At 36.1% G+C, this 27248-nt stretch overlaps 1 protein-coding gene across 1 annotated transcript in view; it reads left to right on the top strand.

Moving 5' to 3' along the window:
• CDH8 (cadherin 8) overlaps positions 1 to 27248 on the top strand; it is a 334891-nt gene that overhangs the window by 86164 nt on the left and 221479 nt on the right. Inside the window, exon 3 of the mRNA XM_058527946.1 lies at positions 23107 to 23401. Within this exon, the coding sequence (XP_058383929.1) occupies positions 23107 to 23401 (295 nt within the window). The remainder of the gene's footprint in view (positions 1 to 23106; positions 23402 to 27248) is intronic.

Below are 27248 nucleotides of genomic sequence, written 5' to 3'. Positions count from 1 at the left end.
CACTGATTTTTTAAAAGTATACTAGTAATTGTAGGTTACATTTTTGTGCTGTTTTTGTTTAACATTTATTACTATCACAGTAAGCAAAATTCCACATGAACTTTCTGATGGAACCAAATGGCATTGTGGTTCACAATTACTGACAGTGGAAAGTGGGTGTTTCTAGAATCAAAAAAAAAGTGGCACAGCAGTGTGATGAGAGCCCATTTCACTCAAGACAGTATGCGCTGAAACTGGATGATTTCTAATGAATGTTAAAAGAAATCCTCATTATTTCAACTTTTTTTCATTTTAAGTGAGATATTATTAATATGTATTTATATCGTACAATTTCAAATTAGTGCGATCAATACACAGAAAATGTTGCAATAAGTAATGTCTTTGATGTGACCATCCCAGCGACTTGTTTAATTCGAGGATGTGGTTAAATTTTACATTTAGCTAGTCAGACCCAGCAGGTAGAAAGTCGGGCTCTATTAAAAGCTTGCATTTTGCCTCTTGGGCTTCTCAAGCTGTGTAATGAAGAATAACATCAGGAATTTCATTGAGGGTGACATTTAGGGCCTTTTGTTTTGTTGCAGTCAAATACCTAGAGACCACTTTTCTTAACTAGACAACATTGTAGCTAGAAAATCCCTAATGGTCCATGGAGAAAGGAATGATCGAGTACAAACTCTTACTTTAGTTGTTATTTTACATCTGGACATTATTTTACCAGGATCAAGAAAGGGTTTACGGCTTATTTTTATGGAATAAAAGGTTCACACAGTTCTAAATACACATTCTAAGCCCAAAGCAAGTGTCTCCTAAGGTTTGTGAGTGACGAATCCAGAATTCCAAGGGTCAAGGCAGGGCTATAAACTTACATTCCTTTTGGCATAAAAGGAATAAGCTAGTTTCATACACTTTTCAAGGGTGCCTTGACAAATAGACAATCTAATTGGAATGTAAGCCAGGGACAGTGACTTAATGTGCGAATTACAAAGCATTTTAATCCTATTCTCAAATTGGGGTGAATCCTAGCAATAGTTGGTTGACTTGCCCCTAAACATTATATGTATTTGAATGTATTAAATTGTATTTCTCATTTAAAAACGTGTGTGTGTGTATTTTCTCTAATTTTAGCTAATTGAAACAGGAATCTCCTGAGCAATTACTCCACATTAATAAGATTTTTACTTTTACTATTCACACTTTTTTATTTTTTTACTTTAAACATTTCTCTTTGCTCTTGGTTCTGCATAGTACAAATTTAAGTTGTTTTTAAGCAGTCATTTGTAATCACTGCTGTGATTACAAAATGATTAATGACGACCCTTCTGTTTAAATACTATCCCTGGCATATATTTGCTATAGAACAGAGTCATAGAAGAAAGGGCTTTGCAGGTGTTAAACTGACCTATGATTATACCTTCTTGCATTTTGGCTTTTGGCTGAGTCATGTAATTGACATAGGTTTTGTATGTATCAATCTCTTGATTGATTGATTGATTCCCTTCTCATTAAAAAATATGTCATGTTTTTGTTTAGATCTTTCCATTTGTAGATTTATTGGAAATCCCTACTGATAAGCTCAATACCGTGTGTTTCTTCCCAAGCATCTCCCATCCATATGGGTGAACAACCAGCTCCTGGTGAGATAATGGAGAATGAAAACACATAGCGCAGAAAATTTTTGTTGTAGTCACATGCTTAAGACCAGGAGTTCTGGAGTCAGGGTGTCTGGGTTGACATAAAGGCAATGAGATGTGTAACCTTAGTCCCACTGTACACACTAGGAACCCAAGTCTCAAGATGCTTATATGAATTTCTACATAGAAAGTACAAGTACAGTACCTGACAAATCTAAACAAACAAAAATAACCTGTAAGCTCTATTAAAGAACTATCTCATGTTCAATAAGCTGTTCTGCTTCTTCATAGATGTCTCTTTTCTAAATCTGCCAGGTGCCATCTTAGCTCCAAATACATTGGCCTCTTAGAATATAGACGGAGAAAGGATATTTTCACAAAGTGGCTTATACAACAGCACCTCTATTTTGAACACCTTCAAAGAAGTCCTCATATCACTTTTATAGGGTCTCTAAAATATAGTGCTATTTCCATTTGCTCATTTAAAAGGATGCTAAACCTCTCCTGTTGACTGTTATTGGGGTCAATTATATAGAGGCCACTGCTAGAATCAGAGAGTGAGGCCACTCGTTGGCTGGGTGTGCAGCCTTTGTCTCCATTAGAGTGGGACAAGAGATAACAAGAAGTAACGGAGGAGAAGTGAAGTGCAAGCAGTTACCCCAGAATAGTCAAGAGTCATAGTGAGCACAGGCCTTCTAACCAATTTTAGAGCTGACCAGGTCCTTTGATGAAAGAAGTAGAATTATAAATAGAACATTTGTAATGTGCAATTAGCATATGCATATGGTAGGCATGCATTTGAATATCTCAAAAGCAAGTTTCCCATATTTAACTTAGCATATTAAATCTTATCACAGATGAAAAGACATATTTCTTAAAATAAAACCAAAGCGTAACATAAAAACAATGAGAGGGCTACATAAACTAGTAATAGTTGAGAACAGAGTTATGAAAATGGAAAACAAATAGGAGCAAAATGGCACAGTTAATTTAGCTAATACTCAAAATTGCACAATAGAATTCCTATAAATTTGTTATTGGTTGGCCAACAATTTGACTCTTAGCTTACTAGTATCCCTTGTGAAGTATAAAAGCTGATTACTAGTACAAACCAGAGTATCCGTAAGATAAACTAATTCCTCTCAAGAAAGTTGGTTACTGTCTTAGTGTTGGGAATAGTTATTTTCACCTAAGAGTTTTCTCCCTGCAGTACACTAGGCAGTGCAATATGCAACATCCTCTACTCTGGCCATGTAATATCACAGTGAGGTCTTTCATAGGGCTTTTAATTTCTAACACGCCTTAATGTAGGTCACAAAATTGCAACTATTGCCTGTAAAGTGCAATTCAGTGGAACTAACTCTACTAACTCTACTGAAGAGAAGGACTGGTTACACAAAGGATATTGCAACTGGAGCTCTCAAGTATTCCAGTGTAGTTTAGTCAAGGTATTAGAGTATTTAGAGAAACAATTTTCAAATATTTTGAAAGAGCCTAACCCTCTTGTCAAACAGTGTCTTATATAAAAGCGTTTCAGATTGATACATTTGAGTCTTCCGCATTATGCTGTGGACCATGTAGGTCGATGTGGCCCCTCACGCTCCATCTCCTGAGGCATCGCAACATACCCTGCCCCTGGCACAGAGTTGTGCCATATATTTATGTATATATAATGCCTATGATTTCACATTTATATATGTGTTGGTGTTTAATGAAAGATATACGCAAGTAGAAATAAAATAATATTTGGTGAATCCAGACCTACACTTGCTATACCTAGACCTACATTACCCCTTACACACTTACTATTGTCAGGTAACGGACGTACTTAATGTAAATCTCACACAAATGCTGAGATATTCTTATTCATTTGGTGGTATAGAAACTGAAGCTAAGAGAAGTAAAATGATTTATCTCAAGTCACATGAAAAATCACAAAGTCGGTATTAGGGTTGAGGTCACTGAGTGACTTCAAAATCCATATCCTTTCCACTATATCATGATGTTGAATTACGTGTAAGGCTAACTGATGGAACCCTCAGACCATAGGTAATAGCTTATGCAATGCCTTCTAATGCGTCTGTTGTTTTTCATTCTTTATCCTTGAAATTGTCATGAAAGGTATTAACGGCAGAGCTCAATGGCGGTAATTAGCCACTTGAAATAAAAAGTGCATAACATCTTAAATGAGATCCTTTGTAGCCATTTTTTCCTCCCAAACCACACCATTAACTCAGTACACCCTAGATGCCAGTCTCCAGTATGTGTCTACATATAATTGCTATTACTATTAATGAGACTTATGTAGGCTCACAAAAGAAATAATGGAACCTATTGAATCAAAATTATGAATCCTTTAATAATCTTCCTTGTGACTGAGCACACTGCATCCTGGTGGTTTCTGTTGCATAGCCAACAATTGTTAAAATGCTGGGTCATTTGTGGGCATATGCTCCGTCTGTCAGGTGTCACAGAAACCTAAGGACATAAAAAAGTCCTTCTACCACCTAATGGTTTTCATCTGTTTGGTGAATTCAAGAGTTGACCCTTTAGAAGAAATAGCTAACAAGGACACAGATCAGGGTGTTAATTTGGAAGATGTTACGAAGACAGGAAGCAAAACTATCTATAAACAAATCAGAAGACTTTGGAAAGGAATGTGAGATATTGGAAATTAATGGGCTGCTATCAGACCTTCTTGGGTTCAAATATCTGTTCTCCTGTTTGTCGTCTTGTGATTTAAATAATCTGCCAAAGGATCAATTTTCAACAAGCGTTCAGTCTTTTTCCTTCTTCCCATATTTAGAGCATAGATTTTTTCCACTCCCAAGAAGGCACCAAGAGAATTCAGGAGAAAAAATAGAATACTTATTTATTTGGAATAGAGTAAAAGAATGATTGCAAAGAAATTTAGGTACACACACACACACGCACAAAAGCGCACACATACCTTTGGAGTCCAAGTCCAAAACGCCACAGTACTGTTTCTTATCAGCTTGTGTGGCCTGGAACAGGTTAACTACTCTGTATGTCAGATTTCTACACTATAAAATGAGAATAATAAAAACTACTTGGAGTCTGAGGCAGAAATAAAGCATGCTAATTAGAACAGTACAGGGCATACGGTAAGTTCTATATATTTACAACTTGACCCTTCCGTCTCTTCCTCTTTTGCCTTCAACATATCCTGCCACCTCCTGACCCAATCCTGGTAAGAGTCGTCTTGGAACTAACATTGTTAGAGATTTTGTTTTGTTTTCTCCCCCTGACTAAAAAGAATACTTCAGAAATCAAATCATTTATGGGGTAAAAGGTTATTTACTGTGAATCTTGATTTTAACATTTCATGACATACATTTCTTCTAAGGAACAGTACATTGAGCTTTTGCGGAAGAAAGATCCTAGTTTAAACTCCCCTTGAAAGTCATGTTGCACGATGCTTTGAAATACGTGTGAGGTAATTCCTCTGTAACTGCACGGGATGCGTTAACTATATCCTAATGAGCTCAAATGCAGAAAAATAAAAATAAAACAAAAGTAATATAATGTGACATTAGTTTCTTTATCTAACTAAAACCATCAAAAGCCATCTCTATCAAGTAGAAATAATTATTCTCCTCCAAATGGTGGCTTGGTTATGGTGAAAGATGGGCTTGGTGCTTCTGAGCTATTTAATATTGTCTATAATAATACATTACTCCATTGAGATTGAGTCTTGACTGGGATAAGGAAAAACAGCATCTTGAAAGAAACTAATTTCCATTAGCTTCTTGAGGTTCTACTGAAACAACAAGAACAACAAAAACTTCTTTGTTCTTTTTATTGCAATTTGCCTTGTTATTTAATCAGCCTGGCCATGTCTGACAGGCATTTGACATTGTTGCCACCCTGTGGTCTCACCTGCTTTAATTGGACAGTGGCAGTTTTCAATTAGTGTAAGCATGGCTTCTTGGGCTGCCTCTGCAATTTCTCTCACACGTATATTGTAATTATGTGTGTACCTCAATGTGTGAGACTATAAACATATGCTATATATTTGAATAAGAGTGCTGTCAACACTTTATTTTAGAAGTGTATTAATTATGACTGAATAATAATGTGGATGCTAATGCAGAGCAATATCCTGTGCCTGGTTGATATTTACATTACCAAATGCATCTCATTCTAAGAAGAATGAATTTTAAAGTAAGGGACAATTAGCAACTTTATGGAAATTGTATATTAAGTGTCTTGCAAATAATCCTCCTCCAGACAACTAACAGCTCTTTATTTTAAATTGTTTCTTTGCCAAAATAGGCAGGGATATTAAAAATAGAAGGTTGAATTTTAGTAAGAATTGCAACAACTAAAGATGACTACATTCCTGGATAAGAAGATTTTTATTTTAAGTGTTTATAGTTCTTTTTTTTTTTTTTTTACGGAAACTAATGTTCATTTATCCTGATTATATTGCTCCATCAATCACCAAGATCCTGTATATTTATGAGTGCAATTTTTGAATATGATACTCTTTAACCTTCACATGAGCACACACTGATGATGCCTGGGAAGATCATTATTTTCAGCAATTTTTAGTAGTGAAGTTAGGGGAGGGGAAGGGACTTTGCTGTTAAATATTCCAGGTACCTCTCGATCTAGCTGAGCAAGTAACTTTGATATTTAACTCTATAAGAACAGTGTAAATCTGCTGTGTCCCATAACAAGAGGATAGGATGAGAAACTGTGTGCTGGGCATACAGTAGAAGCATTATAAATATTTGTTGACTATATTTGACAATAGAGTATATGAACAAATATGAATGACTATATTTCTACACAAATTAAGTGTTTTAGTATTCAGGACATGAATGCTTGAATGTTCCTAAAAAATGTTTGGAACTTAAAATTGATTATTCCCTAGTAGATAAAACTTGAACCATTTATTGAACATGGCTTTTACCATTAAATAAAACAATTTTACTTAGAATATTTCAGGATTTTTTTAAAAGTCACAGAAAGAAATTACGTTTTGATCTCTAAGTCAGTGGTTCTTTTTTTTTTTTTTTTGTGAGGAAGATCAGCCCTGAGCTAACATCCGTGCTAATCCTCCGCTTTTTGCTGAGGAAGACGGGCTCTGAGCTAACATCTATTGCCAACCCTCCTCCTTTTTTTTTCCCCCCCAAAGCCCCAGTAGATAGCTGTATGTCATAGTTGCACATCCTTCTAGTTGCTGTATGTGGGATGCGGCCTCAGCATGGCCAGAGAAGCAGTACGTCAGTGCATGCCCGGGATCCGAACCCAGGCTGCCAATAGCAGAGCACGCGCACTTAACCGCTAAGCCACGGGGCCAGCCCAATCAGTGGTTCATAAAGTGTGGTGCCTGGACCAACAATATTAGTATCACCTGGAAGCTTTTTAGAAATGCGATTGCTTGGACTCCACCCCAAAATTGCACGTAGGTGCCAGAAATCTGTGTTTTTACTCATGATTCTGATACCTACTAAAGTTTACATTGCTCTAAGCATATATATGAAAATGTGTTCATGCCTATTTCCTCTAGCCATCTAGATAAATTGCCAGGGCTTCGTAATAACTTGAGATAATATTCACCTGTGATTTGAAATGAATGCCCAGTGTCTCATAAGAATTGCTTTAATGTGCAAATTATCGTTAAGTTTGCTACAAAGAAGGATATTTTGGGCAGGAAACATATGTGATAGCTTTCTACTATGTATTTGACATACAGTGTTTTATTTAATATTCACAAAGTTTCAGAGAGGGAGGAACTCATTTCCCCCTTTGTAAAACTTGCTTCAAATTGAAACAAGATGAGGTTGACTTTCTTGTGGTCATACATTGAAACTTCCAAACCTAAGTTTTGTGATGCTAACTGTATAATTTTTATTTTAGATCAGTAGCCTATGCTTACCATATTAAATTACATTTTATAATATTTACAGTTTACCATATTACAATTTACAGTATTAAATGTACTAGTAAATGTAATTTAATTAATCTAGTAAATTAATTTAATTTACTATGTAATTTAAAATTTACTTAAATTTTCAAAAATAAACTTCATTAAGGTGTAATTGTGTTAAATTTAGATAAGTGGTTCTCAAATTTTTTGGCCACAGGACACCTTTATACTCTTAAAACTTATTGAGGACTCCATAAAGCTTTGGTTTATGTGAATTATATTTATGGTACTTGCCATTTTAGAAATTCAAACTGCGAAAATTTAAAGATTTGTCATTTAAACTTGTGATAAACCTATAACATGTAATATAAATAACATATTTGAATGAATATACTAAAATTTCCAAAGCAAAAAATAGTGATAATGATAGTTTTACATTTTTTAAAATCTCTTTAACTTCTGTATTAAAGAAGACTGCTGGATTCTCCTCTCTACTTCTGCATCCAATCTGTTGCAACGTATTGTTTTCATTGAAGTCTATGAAGGAATTCCAGCTTCATACAAGTAGGTAGTTGGAAAAGGCATGGATATTTTAATAACCTGTTAAGACAATTATCGATGCTTTTCTTTGATACCACACCAAAATCTCCACAAGTGATAGTTTCTTAAAAGCTAGTTTTAATGTGGAATCTGAAACCATATCAATAAATTTTCATACTCTGCTACAATAAATCTATTCGTTTCTCTTGCACTTTGAATGGATCTTTTGCCAATTCATAATTTTCTAGCATCATGCATTTGGAAAATATTGTTTTTCTGAACTATCCAGATTTTCCAAATTTTATTATAAAATAAAGAAATTCATATCAAGTGATATTATCAGATCGTCAGTCTCACAAAAAATCTTTAAGTATCTAGAGGCTTCAATGGCACAGAGGTAGATACAGATATTCTTAAATTCTAATATTTGCTAAAAAGCACATATTTTTTCATGGGCCACAAAAACTGTTGGTTACCTTTGAAATGATAAGCTAATTTTATTCATAAATTTAAAAATTATTATATTTTATAAATGATAACTTTTGATAAAATATATTGTAAATACTCGTCAGAATAGCCATAGTTTGTGTATCATTTATTCTTTCCATTTTCCATATTGTGGAAAATGAGATTCCATAAAAAATGTGGCCTGTTCAGCTTGTAGCTGAAACAATCACATATTATATTCCTTGAGTCAACAATTATACTTCGGGATGTAGCAGAAGGGCTTTATGTGTCCTGCCCATTTCATTACACAGAATATTAAAAATATGTGTACTCAGGGCTGAGGTTTAATAAAATTAATATTTTTGTTCTGCATTATCAAAGAACCTGTCTTTTTTTGTGTGTGTGTGAGGAAGATCAGCCCTGAGCTAACGTCCATGCCAATCCTCCTCTTTTTGCTGAGGAAGACTGACTCTGTGCTAACATCCGTGCCCATCTTCCTCCACTTTATGTGGGACGCCACCACAGCATGGCCTGATAAGCGGTGTGTCGGTGCGCGCCCGGGATCCGAACCCGGGTCGCCAGCAGCAGAGCGTACACACTTAACGGCGCACACTTAACTGCTACGCCACAGGCCGGCCCGAAACTGCCTTTTTTTCTTTTTTTTTTTTCTTCAACTCTGAGAGTGTGTGGTAGTGAAGAGTACCATGATTCTTAGTATGGTTTGGTGCCACTGCCTTGATTGGTGCTAACATTGCAGCCATTTTGTCTTCCACTACATTTGTGCCATCAATACCAATGTCAACACAGTGAAAAAAGCAAACAACTTTGACCTCCTGGATGCCCTGGAAGGTGCTGGGAGATCCCCTGAGGTCTGTGGGTCCCTACTCTGAGAACTGCTGCTCTAGACCTTCCTGTTTCTTCCAGTGCTTGGCTCTGAAGTCCTGACAGAGGTTGTTCGAATGGAGTAGGAGAGACCTCACCAACCTTGCAGCTTTGCCTCTTGCCAGAATTTTTCTTCTACCCTGACAACAGAGTCTGGCCTTTTTTTTTTTTTTTTTGGTGAGGAAGATTGGCCCTGACCTTACATCTGTTGCCAATCCTCCTCTTTTTGCTTGATGAAGATTGTCACTGAGCTAACATCTCTGCCAATCTTCCTCTATTTTGTATGTGGGACGCCACCACAGCATGGCATGATGAGTAGTGCATAGGTCCGCACCCGGGATTGGAACCCATGAACCCCGGGCTGCCTAAACAGAGCTTGTGTATTTAACCACTACACCACCGGGACGGCCCCCAGGCTGGCCATTTTTTAGCTTAACTATAGGTGATTAAACTTAACCACCAGGACTACAGCAGCATTCAATCCAACCTCCCCAATCCTCCCCCATTGCTCCCAAATTGCCAGGTTACACACACACACACACACAAAGCACACACAGTAATAGGTAAATAACTTGTGCAATGCTGAGCTGCATCAAGCTTTTATCTCAATACAAGGTCACTTTCAAAGAACCCTCAGTCTCACATCCAAAAGTAATTGAAAATTAATTTACTTTTTTAATATAATCACTCCATGATATGCCAAAGTGAAGACTACATTTTTATTGTTAAATGAAACCTCTTAGAAACCTGGTTCCTCTCTTATATCTCTGAAAAATTTTCACATTAGTGACAAGTGTCCCTGAATTTTTTCTCTGTCCTCAAACATACCAAAATTGAAAGCAAAAAAATAATACACAAAAAATCAAATCTTCTCTTTAGCCCCCAGCCCATGCAAACTCTTTGTCACTTTTATCCCCTCTCCTTTCTATGTCTGTTACTTTCTATTAGTAGGTCTTGACCTCGTCATTGCCAATAAACTAGCATATCTGACTAATAGGAAGAAGGTTAAAGAAACCATTCAATCTATTTTTAGTGGCCTAAGAGTCCACCAGGCCAGGCAAAATTTTTCTCCTGATCAGAGTGGGTGGAGAAATTGTGAACTCATATATTCATTATAGTTTCTTATCACAAATACATAGAAACACTAGGAGGAAGAAATGAGGTAGATTAGAGCTTTTTCCTATATTCAAAATTACATATTGAGCATCCATTATGCCCCTAATCAATGTTGTCATATTATTAGTGTTGTTGAGTTTACAAAGGAATTACAAAGGAATCTGTTGTATTAGTTTATTTGTTAGGGGAGGCAGGCATACATGATCATTTAAGTAGATTCTGCTTTACAAAGTGTATCTAATAATTCTCTAGTTTGATATTGTTTTCTGCAAATCCCCACCTCACTTCCCTACTTCCACCTCCTAGGTTTGCTCGATTTCCCAAAAGCTTTTTCTTTTTTTTTTTTTTTAAAGATTTTATTTATTTATTTTTTTCCCCTTAAAGCCCCAGTAGGTAGTTGTATGTCATAGCTGCACATCCTTCTAGTTGCTGTATGTGGGACGCGGCCTCAGCGTGGCCGGAGAAGCAGTGCGTCGGTGCGCGCCCGGGATGCGAACCCGGGCCGCCAGCAGCGGAGCGTGTGCACTTAACCGCTAGGCCACGGGGCTGGCCCCCAAAAGCTTTTTCTAAGGGTAAATTCTCTCCTTCTCTCTGCCTGCCCCCCGCCCACCCCCGGAGGTTTAGGCTTCTCCCCACAGGGGAGTCTGGGGACTTCAAACTCTGAGGTGTTGATTGGGGTGTTACAGGTTTCCAGAGGTCATTACATCTAGGATGCTGTTTCCTCCTCTATGCCAACAGGGATAATGACTCTTAACCTTGACTTTAATTCTCACAAGGCTCCTATGAAGCAAACAGGTAATATGTAAAATGTATGTTTTAAAAGAAATCACTAAACAAGTTATAGGTCTGTGAACAGTGAAGCCTTTGGTTTCAGGTACTTTTATTTTTCTTCCCCTGTATTTGGTCTAGCACACAACATTAAAACAATAAAACGAACATGAGCTAGAGAAGCAGACAGACTTGGATTTGAATCCTTTCTCCATTGCTTGCTATGTGTGATATTGAACATGTGTTTAAAGCTCTAATCTGTAGTTTCCTTAATCTGTAAAATGAGGAGTCTAGTCTGTGCCTCATACGGTTCTTGTGATACTTAAATGAAAGAGAAAATGAATCTCTCTAGTGTAAGGAAGCTCTCCATGTTCTTGAAGAAATGGCTGAACAAGCAAATGCTTGGGTTATCCCCTATGCCTGGGTAGTTGTGGCAACAGTATATTTTCTGAGGGAGTATCCACGGTAGTATATTGAAAATGTATAATAGCTATGCAAAAGGGAAGGATGTGTCTAAATATTCACAGGCTGTTTGAAATATAAAACATCAGAAAAGTAAATTAGTACTCCTTCCCTTATTTTATAAATTAAATAAGTTTTAATTAGAAAAGATACAAGGTCACTAGATACCTGATATGTAAACTTATCAAAATTCAACAATTCTATAATTGTATTGATTGAAAATAGTGTATTCATTTTCTGTTGTTGCTATGACAAATTAGTGGCTTAAAATAACATGAATGTATGATCTGCTAATTCTGTAGGTCAGAAGTCCAACACAGTTCGCTGGGCTAAGATAAAGGTGCCTTACTGTGCTCCTTTCCAGAAGCTCTGTGGGAGAATCTGTTTCCTTGCCTTTTCACTCTTCTAGAGGCTACCCACATTTCTTGGTTAGTAACTCCCTTCCTACATCTTCAAAGTCAGCAAGCGTGAGTCTCTCTGACCTTTATACTGCAGTCATATCTCCCTTTGACTACAGACAGAAAAAGTTCTTCTCTTTTAAGAATCCGTGTAATTAGATTGGGCTTACCTGGAAAATCCAGAATAATCTACCCATCTCAAGGTCTTTAAATTAGTCACACCTGCAAAGTCTCTTTTGACAGATAAGATAAGATTTATAGGTTCTGGAAATTAAGACATGGCTATCTTTCGGGGGGGGGAGGGAGTTATTATTTTGCCTTCCACACCTAGAATCATAACCTATCAGTAACATTATTGTAAGCTGTGGCCACCATTTTGCTTAAGTAAGGTATTCATAGGTAAGTAGCTACTATGCTTTAGGAGGATGCATTGTTTGCTAGGGCTGCCATAATAAAATACAAAAGACTGGGTTGCTTAAACAACCGATATTTATTTTCTCACAGTTCTGAAGACTAAAAGTCCAAGATCAAGGTGTCAGCAGGTTTGGTTTATCCTGAAGCCTCTCTCCTTGGCTCGCTGTGTCCTCACATGGTCTTTCCTCTGTGCGTGTGTATCCCCAGTGTCTCTTTGTGTGTCCAAACTTCTTCTTCGTATAAGGACACCAGTCAGATTGGATTAAGGCCCATCTTTACCTCGTTTTAACATAATCACTGCTTTAATAGCTCTATCTCCAAATACAGTCACATTCTGAGGTACTGGGAGTTAGGGCTTCAGCATATGGATTTTGAGGGAAAATAATTCAGCTCATAAAAGAGGACCTGAAAGGATTATTTTTGTATTTGTTTAGAAATGAAACAAAATACCCTATTTATTTTTGTAAAAGTTTAATATTATTATTATTAAAGCAGGAGACTTGTAGATTTCCAACAGATTTATAGACCTGTTTACAATGTGAAACGTAAGGACATCTTGAGTTTTTAGGTTTTCCTTGAAGTTTTGTTGTTGCGGTTTGATATTTTCTCAGCTAGCTTCCAAGTTTTGTTGGCAGTATGGAGATGCAGTGGAAAAACATACATAAACACACGTATCTACTTAAATACACACACACATTCATAGCATTGCAGGCTATATTATTAGCATCTAATTCTGATAATTTGATGGCATGTTAGGTTCCATTTCCAAATCTTCACTATAGGGATAATGATACTTGGGATAGTAGGAGTTAAAAAGAAAACAAAAAAACTTTCACATGCACACTATCCTTATAACAATCTGAGATTTTTTTTTATATTGGTGCTGATGGCCTTATTAGTATTTTTTTTAACAAGAGGAAACTGAAATAGAGAACATTTAAATGGCTTGTCTAGGATCATATCTAGTAGTTGTAATTCAAACTAGGCCTTTTGATTCTCATTTATCTAAAAGGAAGGATGTTTGTGAATCTAATAAGTTAACCGTACTCAGATTTGCTCTTTCATGAACCCATACATTTTCCAATGAAACTATTTACCTGCCCATCCTCCTCCCCTTAATTCTTTTATCGACACCTTTATCCATTCACCCATTCATCCATCAATCCCTTCATCTACTCATGGAGTAGTTGAGGCTGAAACTTGAAAATGTGATTATTTCTGTTAAATCTGAGCTTTAGTCATGACCGTCTGCGTTCTTACAAGACTTTGAATGAAACAGTTTGCAATGCTCAAGGAATAGGAGTGGGTAACACAGCTAGGTTGTTATCAAGCTTTTTAATCACAGAATAAGGATGATTTGCCAATGTCATACCCTGTTCTATGGCCCAAACTAAATCCCAGGCTTATGTATTTCATTCTTGACTTCAATTCCAATTTTCTTCCAAGTTCATGGCATTTTGATTATCCCACAGTCCCTTTATAAATATAGAATTTCAGAGGGAATAGATGACTGTCATTTGGTTATCCACTGTGCTCTTTCCCACTGTGCTCTTGTCAGTTATTTGGATAACAAGATACATCCTGTTTAGCAAGTAATTGTGATTGCCACATCAGAAATCTATCTTATATTTTCAACTCCAATTAGTTCTCCAGTTAATCAAATTCTTTTGAAACATAAAGACCATTAACACAATGTTCTTAAACATTTTTCCCCCTTTTCACAGTACCATTGAATGTTTCATTGTAAAATTATCTTTGGAAAATATGCTGAATATCTGTTTTAAATATCCATATCCATTTAAAATTTACTTCTTTTGTTTGGCTAATAATCCTGGATGTCTTTTTTTAGTCTTAGTCACCTTGCTTACATTGTGTATTACTACACTGTATATTTATTTGGCACAAAATTTTCCCCTCCCATAACTATATCTATATCTATATCCATATCTATTACACCTATTGAGAGAGAGAAAGAGACAGAGAGAGAGTTTTTTTCAGAAAATTTGTGGAGAGGTTGTTTCATTGAAAATTAAATATACACCAAAGATCTTTATATAAGCATCTCCTGTAATTTATAACTGAACTTCTAAGGACTATGTCTGCTTTAGTGTAAGACAGGGAATAGTGGTCTGAAACAGAATAATTTATTATGTTTTCCTAAAATCTATCTTTTGGTGAGAAATTCTGTGGTCCTTCCAGCACACCCACTCACCAGTACATGCATCTGTTCATTCATCTCTTGATTCATAGTATTTAATGTGCATTGGAACCTAAATGGAGGGATGGTTGAGAATCTTATTCAGCCAGCCATACCCTTATCTATTATTTCCTTTATCCATGCATCCTCAGACAAAAACATTTATCTAACCATCCTCTTCTTCTTAATTCTCTTATCAACCAATTTATCTATCCATTCATCTATCCATCCATCCATCCACCCACCCCTTGATCTATTCACCTGAATCTCTTTTTAGTAATTGGTCCAATATTACTATTCACCCACACTCTTGCACACGCAACCATTTATTCAATGACCCAATGCACAATGACACCCTCCCCCAGGCTTACAGTTATTAAGTAGCAAGAAATAAATACAATGTATACTTTTAAATACCTTGCAATTTTATTTGTCAATTTTACCTCAATAAAACTGAATAAAAAGAACAGAAAAACTTCTAGATATATCTACTGTCATTCCTTATTGAATGGGTGAATAAGTACCAAATATGTGTTTATTAAGCGACATGCCCAGTGCAAGAGTTAAGCCCACATTGTACCCAGATCATTTAGCTCAAGAAGTGACATTCTCATTTTTGCTATAAATCAATGTTGTGTGTTGAATTCTGACCCAGAATATGTTGTTAGGTTTATTTTTGTTGGAAAGCAGTTCCAGGTTGGCAGAACCTATTATTGTAATTCCAAAATTCGATCTCCACAAGAATCCACCCTATATGCATTTTTATTTGAATATCTTAGTTTCTAGAAGATATCTTGCCTTTATCTATTATTTATTATCTATTGTCACATTTAATCATTACAAAAACTCTAAAGGTAGGATTATTAAAACTGTTATCAAAACATTTTACAAATAAGGAAACCGAGTTTTGGGGAGGTTAAGTAAATTCCTCAGTATCTTATGGTTCCATTCTAGCTCTATTTCTTATCAGGCTGTCATTGTAGGTCCCATAATCTGAACTACTACTCTATAAACCTTTGGTTGCCTTAGAGAAACATATTGACTTCTAAACCTGTAAGATTTAATATATTAACCAGACTGTTATCAGCATACATAAGAAAAGATGTATCCAACAGGAGGGAGTCCATTGTCTTTTTTTCCTGTGATTGCTTGGTTAAATATTGAAGTCTCCACCTTAGTACTTAAAGGGAAAGAGAAAATTCAAGAATACGGAATTTAAGCATTCTTGGAGCATTTTTAAGACCATTTTTGTAAGACGTGCATACTTAAACTGTTTTTCCTATGACCATTACGGAATTAATCCATCTAATTCTCCTTTCTCTTAATCCTATCCACAAGAGTGATTTGGCTTTACTTGTGTATGGTTCTTTATGTAAAGAAAAATTTTGTTCATCATGATAATTTAAATATTTGAAATGCTATTTATCATCAATACATTGTCTTTTTAAAAAAATTAGACTTGGTAACTTTCTTTATTGGAGTCTGGCTAAGACAGGGATTTACTATGGGGCTGACGCATCATGTTTCCAAACCTGTAAAGCTGTGGTCCAGACTGAAGATAGTAGCAAATTTGCCAAGATCATGAATGTCAGCTTGGGAAGTCTCTTGGGAAATAGCCTGCCAGCCTCTTCTTGTCAATATTCCTCTTTTGCATTCCTATTAGCTCAGCATACTGCCTTTCTATTTCTATGTCTATTCTATTTTAACCTTTTATAGGATGAATTGGTTCACAAAATGCTCCTGTACTCTATGATTTCATACACATAACTTTTAAATGTGTATATTAAATCTCTATTGTCATTCAGGGACAAACTAGAGACACGTCTCCACTCTGTTCCTTCTCAGGTAGGGAAACAAGAGGTCCCCAGACTAACTAGTTATGCTTTCCTGAAGGTCTATATAGAATACTGCTAAAATCTGTTTGTTCTGGAATCCAGTTTACTGGGTTACATCTAGTTCTGTCATTTGTTAATTTTGTGAGCTTGAGAAAGTCCATATTTTTATTGAACCTGAGCTGCTCATCCATGGAAAAACACTGACAAGGTGCAAGACAGTAAGATAGGTCCTGTTCAGACAAAAGTAAAAAATTAGACTTTAATAGGCATTTACTATTTGCCAAAGTACGATGCCTGTTGCTGGGGATAGTGCTGAATAATGTGCATAGAGGCCCTGCCCTTGTGCAACTTACCATTTAAAAGAGGAGCACAGCAATACCCTCCTTTTTCTGACTGTATTTTCAGGTGTCTGCAGCCAAAAACAGCAGTTCACTTGGACCTGCTTCTAATTTTCTATTTCTCTGGGCGCCAGTCCCCACGGCCAGGTCAAGCTGTTCTACGCTCACACAGAATGCAAAGAACACATGTCTGAGAGAGCAAGATGCTACTCATTTGCCTGCTGTTAAATGTTAGAAAATAATTTTTTTGGCAAAGCAGAGGTCATTTTCAGTGGGGGATACTGTGCTCTATTCTATTAATCAGGGATTGTTTCTACTTTAGCCTTTCATCCCTTAAGACAAAGTTAAGGCCAACTTGGTATATATGAGAATGACTTCGAGAACTGTTATTATTTCACTGAGTTATTATTTCCTTAGAGTGTGTGATCACAAGAGTAACAGTGCATTCCCAACTTGATCTTGTTAGGGTATTTTTATCCCTATTACCTAGCTTTAGGTTTATGATGTAATTTGTTTCTGCAACTCATTAAGAACAAAGTGACAGGTGAAAAATAACTCTATTTAAATTATTTAGATTTACTGTAGTAGTATAACATTGTAGCATATAAAGGCATGTTACAAGTTGTGTAGTCCATGATGACACCTTCACCTCTCCCATCTATCTACCACCATCATATGATGCTTTATTTAGCTCTAAAGCATCAAGAACAAGTGCTTGTCTAGTTCTGCTTGAATATAATGATGGAACCAAACTCTTTCTTGAATAGGCCGTTTCATGTTTGGTCAGCATCCTTTGTGAGATGTTCTGTCGTGAAAAGAACTCTCGTGCCCTCTTATTCTTTTCCTTTACCTGCTCTTTCACTCTCCTAGCAGCCTAAATATTTACCCAATCTAAACTGAAGTCCTGCATTCTTATCATCTCAGGGATTTAGGCCAAAAACTTATATTGTATCAAAGTCTCTGGTGCCATCTTTGATATCGAATAGTTGTGATTTAAGGATTAGATTATCAATCCATTCATTGATAGATTCATAGCCCATAGCCCAGTGTCTCCGTGACAGGCATGTACTGAGAATATAATGCTAAGCTGTAATTTATTCAAGAATGCTGAGTTTGTTATCTTCTCCAAGGGTGAGCAGATTAACAAAGAAAAGGGGTCAGTAAGTGACAGTTTCATGCTGCAGTGATCCTTATTAACTTCTTTGGGTTCCAAAAAGTGCTGATTCTCTCCCAGAAACTTAGATACTACTCTAGAGGAAGACAAAAGACTTGAGAAACTCTCCTATGATGTCCTTCTGGGTAGATTGGCACTTCAAAGTAAGTTCTGATGCCAGAGCTACCCGATTTTCAGATGACGAAGTGTTTTCCCCTATTGTTTCCTGAATCTTGTTTCTCATCACTCACTCGAGAGGAAAAGGTGGGCAGAATGGTAATTAAGTCATTCTTTGGTATTAAAGTAGGCACTCAGGGGAGAATTCATCTCCTCTAGGCTCTGCTGTCCTAGGAGTACTTTAGTGTCCTCAGGGAATCCTGTGTGAGAAGTGGAGAGGTAGTTTATATTTGTTTATTTTTTGACAGATGTGAGAGAGATATGGGTGATATTGAAGACTGGGGTGGGGTGGGGGTTTCTTTTCTGAGAACAGTGATATCTGAGTATCAGATAATTGTCATCAATCATCCATCAATTATTCATCCATTACCCATCCATCTATGCATCCATCCACTCAGCCTTCCATCAACCCTCCCATCTATTGTTATCTCAGTTCTTATGCTGAGTGCTAAAGTTGAATACATATTTGAGGGAACTCAAGGGCTTTGCACTTAGAGTGGATTAGATTTTAGATCACTGGGCCTAACTTTTCTAAATCCCTTTACTCTCTTCTTTAAATCATTGTTTTGAAAATAAAATGAGAATGTGTTCTTTCTTTTCCTTCTTTTACACACACCTTATTCCATAAAATTTTTTATGAGCTTCCAACAATACGACAGATACCTTACTAGGCAGTGGGAATACAAAGCAGAGTGAAAATGCAAATTCTTCTTCCCATGACTTTTAGAGTATAAACTCATATTTTAATTAGGGGGTATTATGCAAATATACGGGAGATGGCAAGGATGTAATTATACTGATACTCACAATTCAGCTCAATTATGTAGCAGTCCCGTTATGATCCCTGAAATCGAAGACACAATGTGAAAGATGGGGATCACTCATTGCACAGCCGACACTCTGTGCTTCTCCAACCAGGTTGTAGTGAGTGACCAGAGGGATGGGAGATTCATCTGGTTGTAGATGTGACAGATCGTAGGTGCCAGGCTGAATTTAAGAACTGACATTGAGACAGCTTTGTGAGTTGGTGTCTATATTTTCTCTCTGACCTCCTCTTCCCCTTTGCTCCCAAGACCTCTGCTTAGAGGCACACACCAGCCACTGTGATGTTCCTAAAACAAAACTATATGATGTCAGACTCCTCACTGAAACCTTGTATTTATGGACTCTTGTTGCTTTTATAGTCAAATCCAAACTCTGTATCTTGGTTTCAAAACTTTACATAATCTGACCTCTACCTTGTTTTCTATTCTTATTTCTTGCCACCTCCCTTCTCCTTAACTCAGTGCTCTTGCCATATTAAATCGCCTTTAGTTTCTCTAACATCATATGCTCTCTCCTGTCTCTGGATCTACACCCATATTATTACCTGTGCCTGGCACGCATTTCTTCTCTCTTTGAGATCTGAAGCTTTAATCATTACGTCCTTGGGGAGGCCTTTTCTGCTTCTCCACACTCCACTCTCTGAGTTAAGGACAATTTCTATATGCTCTCATATCCCTCTGTTCCTTCCGTATCATAGCTTTTAGAACATGCATTTGAATTCAGGAAATTTACTCTAAAGCTTGTACTGTTAAGATCGCTACTTCCTGGGCTGGCCACTAAGCGCACTGACGCACCGCTTCTCCAGCCGTGCTGAGGCCAGGTCCCACATACAGCAACTAGAAGGGTGTGCAACTATGACACACAACTATCTACTGGGGCTTTGGGGGAAAAAATAAATAAATAAAATTATAAAAAAAACAAGATTGCTACTTGCTGATAGTGCATTCTATAGAAAAATTCCCTAAAAATCTCTGAATCTCAATCATTTCCTTGGTGAAATGGAGAAATGGTCTGTAGTGTGTTGTGACAATAACATTGCATTAATACATATAAAATGTTTACCAGATAATAAGTAGTCAATACATGTAACAATAATAATAATAATAATAATTATACTTCTCTTAAATTTTCTGTTTATTTGTGTTTATCTCCCACAAACCTATGGGTCTTTGAGGGCAGACACCATGTCTATGTTGTTTATAATCATGCTCCATGCATATTTAATAAATAAATCGATGGGGTCTTTTTGTACCACATCAAGGCCAAGGAGTCTTACCACTCCAGGCCAGTTTGTATGTGACCCTTATCCTGTTCCAGTTAGCAGAAGCAGCTGTTGGGAGAGATAGTCCTCACATTTCCAAAAATGATGCACAATGTGTGAACTTTGGTGCATTTGGAGTGTCTTTGGCACCGTAATCTCAAAACAGGGACCTGAGGTGGGATAAATTGATAGGAGCAGTGTTGTTGCACTGAAGTGAGCAGGTTCTGATAGACTTATGTGAAAACCAACAGAGAAAGCAGCAACTTATCACTGTGTATGCAGAATCCTTCAGAGGTCTAGACCTGGAGCCTTATGAGTGTTTACTCCCTGTAAATTGCTCTTCTTACACACCCACAAATCCTTTATTTGTGATGTTAAATTGGTTACTTGAACAGGATGTACAAGAGTGGGTGTGTGAGTGTGTGTGATACAAATAATAGGATGAAACAAATGAATAGAGAAACACAATATTTTGTGTTTCACGATTACCATTATACCAGGGATCTGGCATTTACTGAGATTTGCTAAAAATGAATTTTGGGAAGAAAGAGGAAGCATACAGTGTGTACTAAGGGTTTTTTTCTCCTATGTTTTCAGAATGGTGTCTTGGGCACTTGCTTTCACTTAGATTGTAACTAGATTTATAACAATGTTTTCAGATAGTTGTATATGATTGAATCTGATATGAATTAAAATGGTTTTAGTTATTGCACACTTAATATGTTGACTCCCATTTTTTCTCTATTTTCCAAATTGATCATCTTGGATTCTAAAATCAATTCTCCAGAGTAGATATTTTATCTCCATATTATAGGCAAAGTAACTGAAGCTCAAATAAATGTGTTGATTTTTCCAATTCATATAGTTAGAGAGACCTGGATCTTCTATTTGTGTTTTACTTTTTCAAAAACCTATGCTTTTCCCTTCTCCTCCTTCAGTTATTTTTAAACACAAGGGACCATCAAAACCTAAGTTAAGATTATAATACAATTTACTAATCAGAGTTTATTTATAGATGTAAGGAAAATATGGCACAGATAAGTTCTAACATACATGATGATAACACCATTTTGAATGGCTTAATTTTTAATAGCAAAAATGTGGACAAGTGTGACACATATCAATACCTTCTGTGTCTCAGGAATGCTTTGTGTGTGAAGGGGAACCTCCGTGAATGATATATTATTCAAATTTTCTTTTTTTAATAAAAATGCTAATGGAAATGTTAAAATGCACATAAATTAAAATGATCATAAATTAGGATTAATATCACATTAATGAATTATAATCCCACATTCATTAAGACAAAGTGGCATTTCAATATTTGCTCTTGTTAATAAATTTATACAATAAATGAAAGGAATACATTTTGAGATTCAATAAATATTTGATGTAATCTTATGCTTTAACTTTTTAAAATATTCAAAAATAAAGTAGGATATCTTGATGCTTTTGGATTCTTTGTTGCTATTTTGCGTCTTTTTTATAATCTTTTCTTTTCATTTATTGAAGCGCTAAATACGATTTAAATTGGCGAAGAAAGTGATAGAGCCTGTTCTGAATAAAAGTGATCCCAAGAGAGCACAATGTCTTCTGAGTTTTTAGGAGTTTCTTTCCACAAGACTTTTTTTTTTTTTTAAAGAATAAGTATTTGAAATCTCATAATGCAATAAATGGAACTATATTAGCATTTAAGTAACTGAGTTAAACAGAAAATATGTGCATATAAGCTGTATTTTGCATCTATCACTCAATGAATTTTTCTTTAAAAAATGCAAACTAAGAATGTATATTCTTATTTTATTTTAGTTTTGTAACAGGAGTCCACATAGTATAAAGAAGAAGCACATATATCATAATACTCTTGTCTCCCTCTTGAGAGTAAACTGAAAATTTGAAAGCCAGGGATTCTGTTTTCCCCAGTACCTACCAAAATATTTTGGGCCAAGTAGGTATTCAATAAATTTCTGTTGCCGTGATCTGAGATGAATCTGGATCCCTACTGCAAAGTTTTCATTATTCAAAGGGGTCCCATTTCTAGAAAAATGTGCTCCCATATTCTGGCCTCAGTGTTCCTTTTTCTAAAATGAGAATAATTTTCCTGGACCAGAAGAACTGTATGAATTAAAAAAAAAAAAAACCCTACACAAACATAAGATCTTAATATATGTCACATTATTTAAATTATTTTTGTTTTCATAAATATAGCAGGCAGATCTGAGTTGAATTCTGTGTCTACCACACTTGATTGCATCAAATTTGAACCTTGGAAAGGTTATGATGTGCCTTGTCAAATTTCTCTTTTGTTTCATATGAAATATTGTAACTTACTGAATTTTGGAAAATTTAAGGGTATTATCATATGAGAAATAATTCACATGGTTCTTGACACATAGATAGTGATCCATAAAAGGCAGCTAATAATAATAACTTTAAACAAATGTATTAATAAACTGAAAAGAATACATATATTTTTCTGTTTTCTCCTTGATCTTTTTATCATTCTAAATGCATATCAGTTTATACTGAACAGAGTGGAGTATTTTTTTTAAACTGTTCTGACTTATTTGTATGTATTTCATTATATTTTATTTTGATTGATAGGCATACAGTTACATAGACTCTTTGTACAGCTTCTCTTAGCAGAAATTGATGAAGTTACAATTAATGTAATAAGAACCAACTTGATATTCAAACAGGAGGTAGTTAAAAATTAACCTTGCAAATTGCCCCATCACTAACCAACGGCACTTTTCATTTTAGCTACACACAGACCTGGATCCTGGGAGCAAAAAAATCAAGTATATCCTATCAGGTGATGGAGCTGGGACAATCTTTCAAATAAATGATATAACAGGAGATATCCATGCTATAAAAAGACTTGACCGAGAGGAAAAGGCTGAGTACACCCTAACAGCTCAGGCAGTGGACTGGGAGACGAACAAACCTCTTGAGCCTCCTTCTGAATTTATTATTAAAGTTCAAGACATCAACGACAATGCACCGGAGTTTCTTAATGGACCCTATCATGCTACTGTGCCAGAGATGTCCATTTTGGGTATGTATGCTTCCAATTTCACAGAACTATTGCGAGTCATCTTTAAAATAGCTCCTGGCGTCAGGGATAGTGTGTTGCTGAGTAGAAGACGTTTATTACCGTCTTATCACTAATTTGCATTTCCAAATCCCCTTTTTGGCCTCAGTTCCACAGCTCAATAGCTTTAGTCCCTTAGCAGTAGGAACTGACGCAGCAGTTTTATTAAAATATCTCTCCTTACACGACAGTACTTCAATAGGTTGAATTTGTATTCCTCTCATAGACTTGTAGTTCGAGTATTGTTACTGAGGCGGATTTATCAAGATTTGTTCCAACACGCCAGACTAATCCTATTGATATTTGCTTGATGTTTAATTATTTGTTTGTGTATATTCACATGCAGATGCAGCACGGAGAGAAATTGAAAACTGTCTAGGTCTGTAGTCAGCCAGATATTGGATTGAGCTGGTGGGTTGAGTCTAGGGTGGATTAGGAAATCACAGTTACCAGAAACTTCTGTGCTGTGGCCATCCTACCTTTACTGAATTGGTTTTAGGAGTACCGCTGTCACCAATGACCCACCTCCACTTTTTCTGAGCCACTGAAATATGCATTACATTTTACAGAGCAGTATATATTCCAAAACATGATTGTCTATCGGGTTTTTTTTTTTTTTCCTTTTTTGGATCTACTTATCTATCCCCAAACCCTGGCTTTGATCCAGGAAATCTCTGATCCCAGACTGTAGTATAAGAGGACGGATTTTAGAGCTATTTCTTATCTGACAAAAGTAGTAGGCAGGACCCACAATTCAGAGTATATGATCACAAAAGTCACTCTTATGCATGTATTATATAGCCTAGTTTGTTTCGGATTGCATTTAAGACAACGTATAAGGATACATGCTGTGCAGAAAAATCACATAAAGTAGAAGTAGGTGAATATGATGAGACAAATAAAAACACAAGTAGAGGTATAAATTGAAGTCCAGAATTAGGTAAATAGCCTGGCTTCATTTGATCTCTTCTTTGTTACCTACAATATAACTTTGGTAGGCACACCCGTTGCAGCAGCAAATCAGAATTGATTTTGAGTCTTCACGTCTTACTCATGTATTTCTCCTGCCAAGACTCCAATTTGTCTCTCTCTTATGCAATGAATTCTACTTTCATTTTTTTCCTTCTTATCAAAATTCAATTGCTCCTTTGTGGCTGGCTGAAATGACACCTTTTCTAGGCAAACTTCTATGGCTTTCTAGCAGGAACTCCTCTCTCTACCATCACCATCACTGCAAAAAGAAACACACAAATAAGCTAAAACACCTCCGGGTTGGTATGTCTTTTAAATTTTGACATAGCACAGGAACTGAGAAACACTGTGTATTCTTCTTTTTGTTTTTTCTTCTTGTTTGATCAATTCATTCAGGGCAGAGAACTTGCCTAATTCATCTCTTCATCCAGATTAGAGTCTAGACTATTAGCACCTACAATACATATAGAAGACTTTATCATAACTGCTAATAAACGGTGAACAGGGAAGCTGTTATTTTTGCCTCATTATTATGATTTCTGCATCTTAATGGCCAAGTCTATATCTGTCTATTGTGAATGTGTCAGATACTCTCGTGTCTGTGTAAATGAGTCACATGCCTGATAAATATATTGAGAAAGAGAACCCCCAAAACTTCTGCAGACTTCAAGGTCAATTTCAGCTAAGAAAAGGATTTTAAAGATATTACTAGCTACAAAATGCAATGTGTATGTGCACCTATAAGTATATATGCATTTTTTCCCTATCTAAAAGATTTTCTTGATAAGAGAGTAGAAACTAAAAGAAATAATCCACACTAGCATATACACATTTATTTTTTAAAAAACGCTTAGTTTGTGACATCTCTTCCAAAAACCATGTGGAATGTACTGCAGTTGAAAGCGTGGGTTTTGAAGTTAGCTAGATAGTGTTTCGAATCCTGGTTCCATCCCTTATTATCTAGTTGACTTTGAAGTTCAGGGAGGTTCAATTATTGCTTATTTTCCCTACCTACAATGCAAAGATAGTAATTTCCATCTTGCTTTCACTGTATGAGAATTGCATAATAAAATGCAAGGCAAAGAGGTGCCATAAAGTAAATATGTGTTCAATAATTGGTGGTTGTTGCAGTTTTAAAAATTATTTTTGTGAATCTATTTCCCACCCTACCTTTGGCCCTTTCTTATGTATTGATTTTATGCATTGGGTGTCTGGTTTCTCTTTGACTCCAGCCTCTCTGGTTAAAGGAAGCAGAGGCAGTTGCACTATTTTATTGTCAAGTGTGAATTATTCCCTTCATTTCTCATGAAGGTGAATATCAGGATCAAGGTCAGCCACTATCTCCTTTCTCTCCCCGTTACCACTGTTCTCTCTCAGCCTGTCTCTTCCCTCCCCTCCTTCCTTCTTTCATTTTTCTTCCTTTGCCACTGCAGAAGTGCCAGGCCCTGCACCTGTACGCCCTGAGGAATGCCAGCAAGGACTGAGGGATTTCATTGTGCAGAAAGTGAAAAATAAAATTCTAATTGAGAAATTTACCAGTATTAAATTGAAATGAATGTGATGTTCAAGAACTGTCTGCCAGTTGACAAGCTATCAAGACAAAACACACATATATATTTGCCCAAATGGCAGCCAAATTATTTTAGAAATATCTTATTTGGGAGCTGGAGACACAGCTCTTTTATATTCTACTGTGAATTGCAGAATTTGAGGAGAATTCACTTTTATAACAATACCACATAAAGAGTGGCATGTGAACTTGTCTGCGTTTAACTGTGGATCTCAAACTAGCATTGTCAAGGTTGGCTTTTCAATGAAAATTTGCCTACATTTATCAAATTTCAGACACTTTAAATAGACATTTTTAATGCTATTGTATATTGCAGTGAGGGGTGTTTAACCCTGATTGTATATCTATAGCTGCGTTCAGGTAAAATAAACTTTTTATTTGACTTGAAAATAGATTCTCAGATTATTTGGCTGCAAATTTGCCTTCTACTTGTGTAAATGATATAGCCCATATAAGCCTCACTTTCTCTATCTCTATTTGCACAAAAATTCCTGCCTAAAAAACTATGTTTGGAAAAATTCAATGATTATATTTAAAGTACTTGGCATAGCGTAGAGTTGGTGACCAATAAATATTAGTTTCTTTACAACCAGCTATTTATGAGTTACTTGTAGTAAGATCCAATAAATTACCTATATGATAGAAGTACCTTGTTCAATGAAAAATTGGTCGACAAGCCTTATCTTCATGTTTCGTAAATGTACATGTTGCAATAAACCTTATTTTATTCAAAAGGGCATGTTAATGAAGGTGGGGCAAAAGGATGAGAAAGCCAAGTAGTGCTTAAGCTGGTAGGCGTTATTGCATTGTACGTGTGTGTGTGATTACAAAATTATACAAAACATGACACTGGAAGTTTTCTTAGTTTTCTTTGAGATTCAGGGGTCCTCTAATGATGATCAGTATGAATTGAAAAGTTGCTGTATACCAGAAGGTATGTTAAATGCTTCTAATATCCACAGCAATCCTACAACATTCATACTGATATTAACTTGCCTACTTCTCATTATTTTTAATCAGAAAAATGAAAGAAATAATAGCTAATCCAAATCCAGATATTCAGTGGAGGAGCTGGAATTTAAATCTGGGCATCTGGCTCTACCTCCCATGGGTTTAACCAGTTTGCTCTACTAATCTTTGATAATATCTCTAGAGAATTTTGTTTATATAAGCGCTATGATTCTGCTGCATATTTATCATAGTTAATATTTTTCCAAGGTGAAAGAGCTCTTGAGGTCAGCATACTTTGCAAATTAAATTGAAGAACTG

This window comes from Diceros bicornis, chromosome 32 (assembly GCF_020826845.1).
Source record: "Diceros bicornis minor isolate mBicDic1 chromosome 32, mDicBic1.mat.cur, whole genome shotgun sequence".
Taxonomy (NCBI): domain Eukaryota; kingdom Metazoa; phylum Chordata; class Mammalia; order Perissodactyla; family Rhinocerotidae; genus Diceros; species Diceros bicornis.
The sequence above is the reverse complement of the archived record's forward strand: the minus strand, read 5'-3'. Positions and strand labels throughout refer to the sequence as shown.